General features: G+C 58.1%; 1 protein-coding gene across 3 annotated transcripts; it reads left to right on the forward strand.

Annotated features, from left to right (window-relative positions):
• The first annotated feature begins 960 nt into the window (after nucleotides 1–960).
• Tbata (thymus, brain and testes associated) lies at nucleotides 961–12,434 on the forward strand. Of its 3 annotated transcripts, none has more exons than XM_078040959.1 (9): nucleotides 961–1,142; nucleotides 1,895–2,130; nucleotides 3,605–3,760; nucleotides 4,667–4,746; nucleotides 5,898–6,261; nucleotides 7,976–8,057; nucleotides 8,737–8,881; nucleotides 11,163–11,215; nucleotides 12,202–12,434. In XM_078040959.1, the coding sequence occupies exons 2-9, from the start codon at nucleotides 2,019–2,021 to the stop codon at nucleotides 12,401–12,403; spliced, it is 1,194 nt and encodes a 397-aa protein (XP_077897085.1). In that variant the 5' UTR covers nucleotides 961–1,142; nucleotides 1,895–2,018; the 3' UTR covers nucleotides 12,404–12,434. The 3 variants fall into 3 exon arrangements, with proteins under 3 accessions (XP_077897085.1, XP_077897087.1, XP_077897088.1); XM_078040961.1 differs by having other exon boundaries at nucleotides 963–1,142; nucleotides 5,898–6,071; XM_078040962.1 differs by lacking the exon at nucleotides 5,898–6,261 and having other exon boundaries at nucleotides 965–1,142.
• Nucleotides 12,435–13,633: the final 1,199 nt, after the last annotated feature.

The raw sequence follows: 13,633 nt of genomic DNA on the forward strand, positions 1-13,633 counted from the left end.
TAGCATTGTATATTTTGGGGGTCGGGCGTGTTGGGGATTGAGCTCAGGGGCACTCGACCACTGAGCCACATTCCCCAGCTCTATTTTGTATTTTATTTAGAGACAGGGTCTCAATGAGTTGTGTGAGTGGCTTGTCATTGCTGAGGCTGGCTTTGAATTCACAACCTCCTGCCTCAGCCTCCCGAGCCACCGGTATGACAGGTGTGCGCCACCGCACCCGGCCTAGCATTATATTTAAAAGCTACGTCATGTGTAGCCATGGTTCTCTTATTTTCCATAGCAACAGAATGTTCCCTGGTCTGAAGGTAACACAGCCTATTAGTTCACTCTCCTGTCGTTGTACTCTTGGGTTGATGCGGGTCTTTGCTATTTGAGACAATGTAAGTAATATTCTTAAGAATAGTCGCCGCAGCACACCTGCAAGACTTTCTCTCCTATCTGGGAAAGAAATGGCTGGGTGATATAGAAGTCAAGGTTCAATTTCACAAGATATTGTCCACTTTGGTTCTGTTTCTCCCTCCTGCCGCTAGTCCATGAGAGCTCCGGTTAACCATCTGGCACGCCGGGCTTACCCATTAGAAATCTTACAATGGCCACGGAGGTGAGGTCTCTGGATGAACAGCCACTGAGGTAAAGCCCTGAATTGTCACCTGCAGACTGAGGAGTGGGGGCAGCGCAGGGCAGGTGGATGACCAAGGCTGCCCTGGGGGAAACTCTGCAGAGTGGGGCTCCAAGAGAGGCAGCCCCCCTTGTCTTCTGAGGCCATCAGCTAAGTGAACACAGGGTGCAGGCACCCCACCACATGCCCCTGCCCCAGCTGCCACCAGACAGGGAGAAGACATTAACAAGAGGCAGTACGCTGATCACTGGCATGTGGGGACTTCAGGAGGCGGCTTCTGGGACAGAGGAAGCAGCTGTGGCTTTCAGAGAAGGTTTGCTTTATTTCTTTAACTCTCAGATACTATAGAAGCAAATCAAGAATGGGACAGGAAACGCAGGGGCCCAGACACCAACGTCCTCCTGGGAGGGCCCAAGGACATCCAGACCTGCTGAACATATCCAGGGTCCACCTACACGCCCCCAGAGGGACTTTCTTCGGCCAGGGACACCTGGAGAAGGAAATGCAGACAACCATCAGGCAGGTGGGAGTGGCCCGCTTTGGATCCTTGCTGAACTGACCTTGACCTCCTCCTCTGGGGCAGAGAGAGCTCCTCCAGAAGTGGCAGGGTGCAGGGACCTAAGAGGCTGGCCTTTAGCCGAGTCCAGTGAGAGCCTGTGGGAGGCTTCCCTGCAGTGTCACAGCCCTGACATGTGCCCATCAGCTCTGCGTCTCCTGGGAAGGGGCCCTAATGGGGGGCAGGGGCTTGCCTGACTTCAGATCTTGTCCCTGGACGCTGGGTCTGGGCCAGGACTGTCCCTGAGAGCCTGGGGGAGGATGACAGCCTGCAGCTGGCTTCTCTGGAGCTGCCAACAGTTTGGCTTGGGGAGAGGCCCTTGCTGGGGCCAGCCCCCCTACCCCGGTGGGTGTACATAAGGGGCCTGCGGCTCCATCCCAGCTGTCTGGAAAACCGGGTGGGTCTGAGGCTTCTCTTTCTGGTTTTAGATTTGATCTCTGGGAGAAAACTGGGGTCTTGAGAGATTTCCTCTGAGCTCTCTCAAATGGATCCTAGTTCCCTGCGGAGGCACCTTAGGAAGACAGAGGCTTCCCAGGACTGGATTGCACCATTGGGAAAGGCTCTGGGGGAGCTAAGCTGGATGCCATGGGTGGGGGGAGAGGTTTGATTTCTGAGTGTCTGGGGAGTGGGCTCCAGGATGAGCTTGCAGCACTGGGTTTGGGTGGGCCCTGCTGCCAGGAGGGGGCGCTGTTCATTTCTCTTTAAACACTCTCCTCCAGTCCAAAGGCTGAGCTGAACCTCGAGAAGAAGCCAAGGCACTGGCCACAGAGCCTAGGGGACAGTGGGCCACAGAAAGAGTCGGTGGTCCCGGGCATTGTGGATTTGGAGCTGACCCGAGAGAAGATGAGGAGCCCCAAGGCCACGCCCTCTGGCACCTACCGCTTTGGCCGGCTGAGCCACCACTCCTTCTTCTCCCGGCACCACCCCCACCCCCATCACGTGACCCACATCCCAGGTAGGGCCAGGTCAGCTGGGTCTGGCTGGGGGTGGGGGGATGATTGGGGAGACCACTCATTGACCCTGAGGACTGAGTCCAGCCCACTTCCAGGCCCAGGCCCAGAGAGCAGGGGCCTGGCCAGTGACCAAGCCAGGATGAGCGAAGCACAGGCTCCCAAGGCAGCCCTGGGGTCCCCCATGGGGTTCCCTCACTGCTCTCTAGCACAGGCCCTCGGCCACCCGCCTGCCCGCCCCCAGCATTGACTGGGTATGAACTAGAGGATGATGCTTTCGAGGTCCTGAGGATAAAACAGGCACAGGGGCTGCTGCCCTGGAGCTGGCACCCAGAAGGGAAAGGGTCGGAAGCAGGTCGGGGGCAAGTGCCATTTTTAAAAGGTGTCAGGCAAGACCAGGCCAATAACCAGACATTGAGTCAGGAACCAAAGGAAAGAAGTGTGGGGACTGTGTGCATATCAGGGACAAGCATGCCCCAGGCGGAGGGATCAGCACATACAGAAGCCCCGAGGCCAGAACACCCTGGCTGTGCCCAAGGGACAGCCAGGAGAAGTCCCCGCTGTGACCACAGCAGAGGAAGGACAGGGAGATGAAATGACACCAGAGGGCAGCAGGGCCAGATCAGGTGGGCCTTGCCGGCCACTGGGTTCACCATTAAGCCACCTGGCTGCATCAGATGGCATCTCCATACCGCTCGGTGTACAGAAGTGAAGGAAGTGAGATATTTTTCTGGGCACAGTGGCATAAGCCTGTCATCATCCCTGCCACTCAGGAGCTGAGGTGGGATGGCGAGTTGGAGGCCAGCCTCAGAACTTGGCAAGACCTTGGCTCAAAATTTAAAAATAAAAAGGGCCGGGGAGGTAGCTCAGTGGTTGCCCCCAGGCTGCACAAAGTAGAAAATTAAACAAAGAGGTGAGGCCTGGGGAGGGTGGGGAGGAACTGGTGTGGGCCCTGGGCAGGAGAGAAGTGAAATGCCAGGTGGCGTTCAGACATCAGGGGGAGGTTGGTCCAGGTGGAAGCTGATGGAAGTCAGAGGGAGGTGTAAATGTGACGGCCATGAGAGGACAGCTGGTGTGTGAAGTCACAGTCACCTGCACTCTAGGGGGACAGGTTCTCCACCCGTGAGCCACCCCTCCCCATCTCCAGACTGAGAGAAGTTCTCTCCAGAGGGTCTCTCCATCTCTTTCCCTGTGGATCCATGGCCCTGCCATAGAAGCCAGAAGGACCCCAGGACCCGGGTCCCACGAAGGCTGGGATCTTGTCTCGCCTCTGCCCAACTCGCTGCATGACCCTGAGCAGGTCTCCCCGACCCCCAGCCATTCTCAGTGTCCTGTGGATGAGGCGGTGGTTGGTTCCGGGGGTTGCAGGGGCCCTCCTGCCTCTGACGAGCGATGGAGCCAGAGCTCCCCCTGCCCCACAGCCTTCCTCTGGCCTCCCGGAGTTCCCAGGGTCCACTCAGACCCTCTAACTCTTCACAGATTTCACGGGGAGGCCTGTCTGTATCGTCAGGAACAAGCTCTCTGCAAGCCCCTTGCCTCGTTCCTCAATCTTATCCCAGTGTCTGAAGGTGATACCCAGCATCTCTGTCCCCATCGGGGACCCACAGTCCAATCGGAACCCCCAGCTTTCCTATGGTGGGTACTTGGGCCACACCCTTCTCCTTGGGGGCTCCCACCTGTCCCCCAGGGCTGCCTCACTTGGGTGGATGTCTGAGAAGGAGAGGGCCATTTCTCTGAGGTCAGCAGAGTCCATCAGGAGGACCCTGCTTCCCCCCACTTTCTTGGTGGGCCTCATCTCTGTATCCCCACCTCAGCCCCAGGTCCTAGTCCTCAGAGAGGCGCCCCTGCTTGGATTTGAGGTGGTTGTCGAATAATAAAAAGCAGAAGACAAGTTGAGACTGGCAAAGTCATGTGACCGACAGCTACAGACAGGAATGACATTTCAAATATTTAGTATTTCAAATACGCACAGGCCCCAGCCCATCCGAGCCAACCACCTGGGTGCTAGAGCAGCACTCCGCGGCTTCCCCCTGCCAAGCCCGCCCTCCCTCTGCTACTGCGGGGTGGGAGAGTCAGGTTAGTGGGGGGGGGTCTGGGGAAAGGGCTGGCCAGACAGGCTTGGAGGGCTGGCTGCAGAGCTGTATGCCCACCCCTCTCAGAGTTGCTTGGGGTCTTAATAACTGGCTCGGCATACCTCCCGAATCTCAGTCCTGGCCTCAGGTTCCCCAGGAGGCACAGCTAGACAGACCACAGGTATGTAGTCGCAGTGGCCCAGTGTCACTTGGACCTCCCAGCAATGCCGCAGGCAGGACAACCAACATCATCAGTCCCCTGTAGAAGTGAAGTGACCACACACCTCCCAGCTGTGGGGCAATTCCTAATGCTCCTCCTCCAGGACCCCACCCCCCCTCTCCCTTGAGACTGGGCAGGGAAGCCTGGAAAGGAGTGGGGAACTCTTCCACCTAGAACCTTCCTCACCCTCCCAGCCCTGGGGCCCCCAGGGGAGGAGCAGGGGCCCAGGATCTTCTCCCCTCCTCTCAGAGGCCTGGAAGAAGGAGCTGAAGGAGCTGACTTCAAGGGTGGTCATGTTCACCAAGGAGACAGAGCAGAACAACAAAGAGGTGGGTGCGGAACAACAGTGCCAGGCGAGGGCGACAGGAAGTCGATCCGCGCCTTTGTACAGAAGTTCCTTCAGAGCCTGGCTGGAGGCCCTGGGAGAAGGGGCCAGGCACTAGGAGGGGGGTGAGGGTCAGAGGAGGGCGGGAACAGACCTCCTGGGGAGACCCAAGCAGGGCTCCCTGAGAAGTGGGCGTTTCTGAGCAAGATCTCAGACGCTGGCAGCTGCAGGACCTCTCTAGACACCAGGAGCTGGAGGGCAGGGAAGGAGTGGGCAGCGATAGGGGAGGAGGAGCCTGACTTTGAATGTGGGGAGCGCTTCACTTCCCAGCTTGGAGGGTCTGACCTCACGAGGAGCAGAGAATCATGGGAAGGCTTCAGACCAGGTGGGGTGACCTCGTGGGTACGTTTGATAAAATGGCAGAGACAATTCAAAGGCAGCTGAAGGTGGTCCGAGGACAGGCCTGGACTCTTGCAGCAGAGGCTGGGACTCTTGCAGCTGAGGCTGGCCCTGACCCTTGTCTTGGGCAACCAGAGTGGAAAGGCCGGGGCCTGGCTTCTGCTTCCTACACTGAGTGCACTCATTCAGGGCAACTGAGCGGTCTGGGCCTCCCTTTCTTATCTTTAAAACGGGGAGATGGATACTACAAGACTTAGCTGAAATTTTAAGGGAAGGAGGCCCCAGGCCTTGTGCCCAGAGGCCTGACTGTCCGAGACAGAGAGTGGCAAGCTGAGGGGCCTGACTGGAGGTGTCTGAGCTATGAATGGAGGTGGGCAGAGGGTCCTTGATGCAGGGTGCTGTGTTCCAATCTCTGATGGGCTGAGGGGAGGGGCAGCCAGGAGGTCCGGCCTGAGAGGAAGAAGCAGAGCCACTGGGTGTCCCAGCTGCCAATCTTAGATACCGCGTTTCCGGGAAGAAAGGCTCTGCAAGGTTGAGCCCTGCGGTGAAGGGCTCCCTGGGGCCGAGCCTGGGATCTAGGACAGGGTGGGCGTGGCCTAGCTGGCATCCTGAGTCCCCAGCAATGCTGTGACACTGGGATTTGGGGAGGCAGGTAGCACCCAAGAAGTGTGAACTGGCCTCCTCCTCTTGTCCCCTCTGTCCTCTCCCTACCCTCTCACTGGCTCCTGGAGTCTCTGGTCACTTTTGTCCCAGCAGAAAGAGGAGCCTTCGAGGGAGCAGGGAGCAAGGTACTCAGCGGAGACGGGTAGGCTCATCCCGGCTTCCGCCCAAGCTCTCAGTCGCCATGGCTCCCAGCAGGGCCAGCGGAGCCACCTTCCCAGCAGAGATAGAGGCGTCCAGACCTCTGTCTTGCAGAACCAGGAGCTGCTGGTGAGCCCCACTCTGGGGGCAGAGACTGTCGAAGTCCCTGTCCCCAGGCTACCACTCTTCCAGACTGCTTTAGGGCATGGCCTGTCCTGGGAATGCCCACTCCAGCAACTGTCAGGAAAACCCCCACCCTGGGAGTCAGCAGCCTGGGCTCCAGGGCCCTCTGCCTCTGGAGGACCCTGTCCCGTTCTGTGTAAGTCCTTCCCTCTTCTGGGCCTTGGTTACAGGATGCATCCAAACTGGGCGCAGGCGCACGTTCCCACGGAAGGTGCCTTAGGCTGTTCATGAAGGCCGCTGCAGGGGTGGAGGACTGAGACCCCTGCAGGTGGAGGTCCTGCCTGGGGCACTGGCAGATCCCCCTGGAGGCTGAGTCTTGCAGCCTGCAGACCCCACTGAGAGGGGTTTAGCCGGCTCAGAGCCCCCTTCTCCACGCTCAAGTTTACCATCACAGCTGAGATGAGTCCTTGCCTCATCCGGGGGGTCAGCACACTGCAGGTCCCTGGGACGCTGACCTATGTCTTCCAGGAAAGGTCAGACCGTAGCATCTCGTCACCTTCCTGCCACCAGGGTACTCAGGCAGGCCGGGCCTTTGGGGCCTTCTGACTGTCTAGCACCGTGGACACAGCAGACAGGGCCGGGGATCCCCATTCCACAGATGGGGGGAAGTGGCTGCTGAGGCCTTGCCAAGTGGGTTCTGTGGCCCAGATCCCCAAAGAAGGGGCAGCCTAGGCGGTACTAGAACCAGCACTTTCTCCACCGCAGGGCGGCCCCACCGCGCCTGGAGTTAGGTTCTCAGGTCCTGTGGGGAGGGGGCACAGGGCAGGTAAGTTGGATGCGGAGCCCGGAGAAGGGCCCAGGGGCAGATCAGGGTGGGTCATACACAAGTAGGTCTTGGGGGTGTGAGGGTGGGCACCCAAGCAGGCAGAGGCCTGGGGAGGGGTCCAGCCCATTTCCCATTCTGCCAAGGACAAGACAGACCTGCTGGGGTCTGAGAGGCCCCAGGAGACTGCCCGCCAACTACCGAGGGAACCCACGTTTCCTAGGACTCCAGGGGCTCCATCTCCCTCCATGGGCCCAAACTCCAGTCTGCCACAGCCACTTCCGCCGTAAACCGCTCGGCCGAGGAAGCACCTGGGTCTCATCCGAGGCCGAGGTGGAGCTTCTCCTGATGCTACCTGGCTGGCGAGCGCAGGGGAAAAAGGGCCCCGAAGTGGCAAAGATGCCAGAGGCTGAGGATGCGGGGATGAGCCCTGGGTGCCCACTGACCGGCAGGAAGGAGTCCCACGCTGAGCAGCTTGCAGAACCAGCCTGCCCCGACCCTCAGGCTGCCCACCGCCAACTCCCCACCACTTTGATATCACCTTCAGGCACTGAGAGCTCGGGGTGGGATGGCCTCTGGGGTACCCGGAATTCCCAGATAACGGACCCGGGCTTGTGGGACTCAGTGCGTCTCTGAGGAGGTGACTGGCCAGCTCTGCCTGTGCCTTCCCAGGGAGGGACCCTGGGGTACAGCCGGCCCAGCGAGGCTCTGGGAATGAGGTGTGCAGGGAGCTGATGTGTGAGGCTTCCCTCCGCCAGACTCCCTGTCGGGGGTCTTCCTCTCTCCAGGCCTTGGAGTCCTTCCCTGTCCACGGAGGAGGTTAAGAATCTCCCTCCAGGGGACTAGGGGGGTGACTCAGTGGTAGAGCACTTGCCTAGCAGGTGTGAGGCCCTAGGTTTGGAAAAAAAGGAATGCATGGCGTTGTGAGAGGAAGTCCTCCATAAGAGGCAGACAAAAACCTCTTGCTGGTTTGGGACCAGCTTGTGGCTCTGGGAGCCCACTGCAGGGGGAGGAGCCCTTGGTGCCCGAGTCCACACCTGTCCGCACTCCTGGCTGGGCCTGAACCAGGCCCGTCCTCCGCCTGCAGATCCTGGAGCTCCTCTGTCAGATCCTTCAGACGGATTCGCTGAGTGCCGTCCAGTACTGGCTGCTGTATGCCACCCCCACGGGTGAGGACCTGGCCACAGGGCCCCCTGCCTGAGTGGACACTGCCAAGGCCCCGCCCTTCTTCTTGGGCTCTGCAGGACTCAGATGTCCCAGAGCTCCCGCCCCAGGGCCTTCCCTCCAATTTTCTGCAGCAACAAAGTAGCCTTCCCCTCGTCCCTGCCTCGCAGCAGGTTTCTGTGGCCAACTTGGAGTTGACCCCTCCTTCGAGCTGACCCCAGGGCTAAGCAAGGAGGGAAACATTCAAAGATCACACTTAGCAGACACAGTCCTTCACACATCACAGTGGGAAACACACACGTGCACACACACACACACACGTGCAAATACAAGAACACTTGTGCACTCACAAGAGAGTACAAATACACTCCAGACACAGATTGGGACAGTGGACGGAGGGCGCCTCTCAGGGGCAAGGTGAGGATTGGGGAGAGCTGTGAGACGGAGAAGACTTCCTGGGTGGGAGAGGGGGACGGGAAGGAGGAGGACCCCCAGGGGAGGATGGTGGCCCAGGAGGGGGGTGGGCAGGATGGAGCGGGGATCGAGGCAGAGACAGACGTGGAAGGACTAAGTGCTTCCCAAGACGGGAGAGGTGGGGGCCTCCTCTGCAGGGACCCGTGGGCAGAACGCTGCCCTTGTCCTTGCCGCTAGACACCCGACACTCTGCCTGTGCTGTGCTTTCAGAGAAGGACCTTGCTCTGGCGCTCCTGCAGAGGGCGGTGTCTCAGCTTCTCCCTCAGCCCTCAGCCTCCCCTCCAGCAGAAAGACTCTGGAACCAGCCTCAGCAAATTCAAGAAGCACCTCAAGAGAAGCCGCACTCACCCTCCAGGTGGGCCCCACACCTGCCCTTCTGTTCCCAGAACTGCTTCCTCAGGCTCAGCAGCTGGCCTCCGGGGTGAGGCCTGCAAGGCCCAGAGACGGGAGCTTGGCGTTGGCCTGGGCTGACGGTGACCGTCCTGGAGCAAGAGCCCCTCCCCCAGGAGGGACCCTGCGGTGGTGGTAGCCGAGCTGTCTGGAGGTCCAGTCGGCCTAGACTCGGCTGCCTGCTGTGTGTGGGGAGGAATGGGTCCCAAGGCAGGGCGGGCAGGCTAAAGTAAATGTTCAGAATTTTACTGGAGCAGCTGACGGGGTGTATTAATGCTGATGTGTATTGACTTGGGGCTGGCTTGGAAAGAATAAGTTAATGGGAAGCTGGAAAGGTTGGGGTATCTAGGAGGTATTTAGGTGACCCTTCTAGTCTAGAACTCTGAAGGCTGCCTGGGGGTAGTGGCACACACTCCAGTCCCCAATGGCAGGAGGAAAAAGGGATGAATCAGGAATTAGGGAAGGACCCACAAAGCAGGTGGCTGGAGTCTGCATTCAGGGAGGCCACCAGCAAGGTGGAGGGCACATTTGCCTGAAGCTACTGACATCTTACACATCTTGAGTTTAACAACAACCCACAGAGGCAGTATCATCTCCATTTCACAAATGAGAAAATGGGCTTAGGAACATTTGAATAATGTGCCCGAAGTCACCTGGCTAGTCAGCAGAAGAGCTGGGGTTCAGCCTCAGGCCTGTCTGACCACCAGCCCAGGAGCACCCAGATTCATCCAGGGAGCTTGTTAAAAAGGCACTAGCTCAGCAGCAGCGTGTTTGGCCCGCACCAAGGCCCAGGTTCAATCTCCAGCTCTGTAGAAAAGAAAAGGGCAGATCCTTGGAGATTCTAATACAGCAGCATGTGGGTGAAGGAAGCAGGCTGTATTTGAAAAAAAAAATGGTTGTTCTTTTTAGATACACATGACAGTAGAGTGTATTTTGATGTACCATACATCCATGGGGCATAACTTCCCATTCTTGGGGTTGAACATGATGTGGAGATTCACTGGTTTGTATTCATATATGAGCAAAGGAAATTGATGTCTGATTCATTCTACTGTCTTTCCCATTCCCCTTCCTTTCGTTTCCCTTTGTCTGACCCAAAGAACTCCCAGTCTTCCCTCCCTCCATCCTTACTGTGAATCAGCACCTGCACATCAGAGAGAACATTCGGCCTTTGGTTTTTTTGGGACTGGCTTATTTCACTTAGCATGATAATCTCCAGTTCCATCCATTTACCAGCAAATGCCATGATTTCATTCTTTTTTAAGGCTGAGTAATATTTTGTTGTATATATATATGCCACAATTTCTTCACCCATTCATCTGTTGAAGGGCACCTAGTTTGGTTCCATAGCTTAGCTATTGTGAATTGAGCTGCTGTAAACAGTGATGGCTGTGTCCCTGTAGTATGCTGTTTTATGTCGAGGAGTAGCATAAGTGGGTCAAACAGTGGTTCCATTCCTAGTTTTCTGAGGAATGGGAAGCTGTATTTTTACTAATCACCCAAGTATTTTTGGCAGAGACTAGGAACACTAATGGCATTTGAATGAGCAAATCAAAGGATGGGGAAAGGCCATCTCAGGGAGAGGGAGGAGCCCGGTGATGGCGGGGATGTCAAGAATGCATGCACTTCCCGGAATGCACAGATTTCCCGGGAGGTGAAGCTTGGGATGGCTGGAGCCCCGGTGTGTGGGCTTGGGCAGGAGACAGCGCTAGAGAGAGGGCTGAGGCTTGTCGCGGGCCTGGGTTTTGTCACTGGCCCTGAACTTGGTTTGCTTTGCCTTGTGGAGCGTCCAGGGGAGGAACACCACAGTGAGAAAGGGAGGCGCACTGTGGCCTTGGCCGAGCGACCCCTATGAGTGGCTGTTTCACCCTCTCTCTGCCCTCCCTGGAGTCACAGTGGGGAAATGACAGTCTGCCCAAGAGGTTGGGACTGCGTAAAGCCACATGAAACAGGGGCTGAGCCAGGGGCCACCTACCGTGGCACCATCCCACAACTTCAGGGATAGGAGGGCACGGTTCCCAGTGGCCACAGCAGGCATGGGATGGCATCACCTGAGTCCTGCTTGGGGGAGGGAGGCAGGCAGGCTGCCTGGGCCCAGCCACGGACAGTCCACTTCCAGCCCCCCAGGAGACGCGGTTTCCCTGTCTCCAGAGCATGCGGCTCAGTGCACCTGTGTCACCCACCTCCCCGCCACCCACCCCCTCTGGGGCCTGCCTCCCTAGCCTCTCCTTTGTTTATGTTTATAGTCAACTTCTGAAGGCAATGAGAACATCACGGGGACTGAGAACCGGAAACCCAGGTGAGATTCCAGGCAGCGAGGCGTTCTGGGGGCTCACGGAGGCCGAGTCTGGCTGGATTCCTCAGGGCGGTCAAGGCAGCGTGAGGACGGGTCCCTGCCCAGGGAAGCTGCTCATTTCACCCCATTCATTTAATCTATATTTATTGAGCACCTACTATGTGCTGGGCTCTGGGGAGCCACTGGAGAAGAATTCCTGCACCCTGGGCTTGCACCTTAGTGAGGGGTACAGACGCCTGAGGGGGGGGGTGCTCACTGTAGGGTGGATGCAGCAGGTGGGGAGGACTGGGGATGGGAGGGTTCCCTGAGCTGCACCACAGGCAGGACCCAGCCCTGCTCAGCTCCACGAAGAGCCGCTAGCAGAACCCAGCCGTGACCTGGTGCCTGGGTGGGGAACAAGCAGGCCAGGGTGGCTGGGGCCTAGGCATGGGTGACAGTGGCAAGAGGTAATAGGACCCAGGCAGGCAGGGCTGTGCTGTCAGACAACAGGTGTGTGGTGTCACAAAGAGGGCAGGGGGCGCTCTGGAGGGTTATAGACAGGGTGGGGTGTGTCCCTCTGACTGCCTGGAGTGGGGTGGACGGTGGGAGACGAGAGGGAAATCAGGGCAGGGGCTGCCACACCATCCTGGTGCCTGAGACCAGGGGAGGGGATGGGTGGGCTAGAGGGGAGACAGGGGGACACTCAACCTCCATGTCCCTTGGCCTTGAGGGCCTGGAATGGTGTGGCATACAGCAAGCACTTAACCGACAATGTTACCTGGCGTTGAAAGAAGAGAGGGAGGTGGTGAGGCTCAGAGTGCCAGGTCCCAGCACAACCAAGAGCGGAGGCTGGGCCTGACCCCGGCCTCCCTCCCTCCCTCCCTACGTGCGCTCATGCAGTCAACTGAGGCCCTTTCCAGAGGAGGGGTCTGCCCTGGACTCTCGGGCAGCTGCTTGGGAGGCCCGGCCCTCCACGTTCTCTCCTGCTGCCCTCTCTCCCTGTCCCCCAGATCACGTGGGAAAAGCCCAAGTCCTCCGGGTGTACTCGTGAGAGGACACAGAGAAGGCGCCCCCGCTGAAGGCAGAGCGCAGAGGGGCCTCCAGCGGAGTCAGAAGACCCTATCTTTCCGGTTCAAGTGCAGCCCCCCAGGTTCAGAGCCTGCACCTCAACAGCAGCCCCGGCTTTCCTACCATAAACAGTCTACTCAATAAAACCCTGGCCTCCCTGCCAGAGGGCAGTGCACTCTCCTCCCCGCAGCGGCTGTGTGCTGGGGGGTTGGTTCAGAGGGGGGAGGGCTGCGCTGAATCCCCCTCCCACCTGGAGCCCAGGCACCGCTGCTGCTGCCTCCATGGGGCTGACCCGGTTCTTCTGTCTGGAGACCTGAAGGGCAGAGACCTGGGGTGGCCTGAGGAAGGGGGTCTGTCCTGCCTGGGGCCAGCGCACACAGTGCTGTGGGTGCTTAGCCCAGAGGTCAGGGAACCTACAGGCCCCCTGAGAACGGCCATTACCATGGTTGAGTTTCTACCATGTCCCGGGCACAGAGGCAGCGACAGGACGGCTGATAGCACCGTGTGAGCTGTCCTCCCTAGTTCATATGCAGTGCTGTATTCGATTCTCCCCAAGCACCACGAGGCCGGATATTGATATCATTGCTCCATTTTGTAGATGAATAAACTGAGGCTAGGACCCTAGAAGTTGGGTTCTAGAATCCCAGCTCAGAACCCTTGCCCTCTACTGTCACCAAAGCCATGGTCACACTCCTGAAGAGCATAAAGCATTCACTAAATGGCAGTTGGCAAAATCAAGGAGGAAAGGGACATTATATAAATGTCACTCAGGTGGTAGCTGAGATGTCTCTACCTTTTGAGGTCTGGAGACGCTGGGGAGTGTCTGCGAATTCCCTGGAAAGCCGGGGTGGGTGGGTGAGGAGGGTCATGGTCCCCTGTGGCTCTGAACTCCTGCTCCGCACACTAGTTCCTGGGCCAAGTTCATGTGCTCGAGGTGACTTCCAAGCCGCTGGGCTGCTCCCCCGCAGGCTCAGGGGGATGCTGCTGCCACGCCCACCCCCAGCCTTCCCAAATACCCCACAGGACTTCCTGTGCAGGGGGCTTCAATCAGGATCAGCGGGTGGAAGGGGATTTGCAGTGAATCTGGCAAACAGCTTCACATTCACTGTCCAACGCTGTTAATCCATCCACCTGGGGACGGAGTTCAGGGGCAAATTCCCAAGGCTGGCCTTGAACCACCTAACCGCCTTGTTTTTAAAGTCCTTGGTCACTCTTTTACTATGCCCTTGTCACCTCCCTGGCTTTATCCTCACCCCTGCCACAAGTTTGTCCCCAGAAAGCCCACATTTTCCTTCCAGTTTTAAAAAAATTGTAATATAGGTATTCCATGATGTGTGTGTGTGTGTGTGTGTGTGTGTGTGTGTGTGTGTGTGT

Source organism: Ictidomys tridecemlineatus, chromosome 1, assembly GCF_052094955.1.
Source record: "Ictidomys tridecemlineatus isolate mIctTri1 chromosome 1, mIctTri1.hap1, whole genome shotgun sequence".
Lineage (NCBI taxonomy): Eukaryota > Metazoa > Chordata > Mammalia > Rodentia > Sciuridae > Ictidomys > Ictidomys tridecemlineatus.

What these genes read in the sequence shown, in the direction of transcription:
- Tbata (XM_078040959.1), top strand. Translation starts at nt 2,019, where the DNA reads ATGAGGAGCCCCAAGGCCACGCCCTCTGGCACCTACCGCTTTGGCCGG. An exon ending in TCACGTGACCCACATCCCAG is followed by an intron (nt 2,131 to 3,604) that starts GTAGGGCCAGGT and finishes AACTCTTCACAG; the next exon opens with ATTTCACGGGGAGGCCTGTC. An exon ending in GCTGTATGCCACCCCCACGG is followed by an intron (nt 8,058 to 8,736) that starts GTGAGGACCTGG and finishes CTGTGCTTTCAG; the next exon opens with AGAAGGACCTTGCTCTGGCG.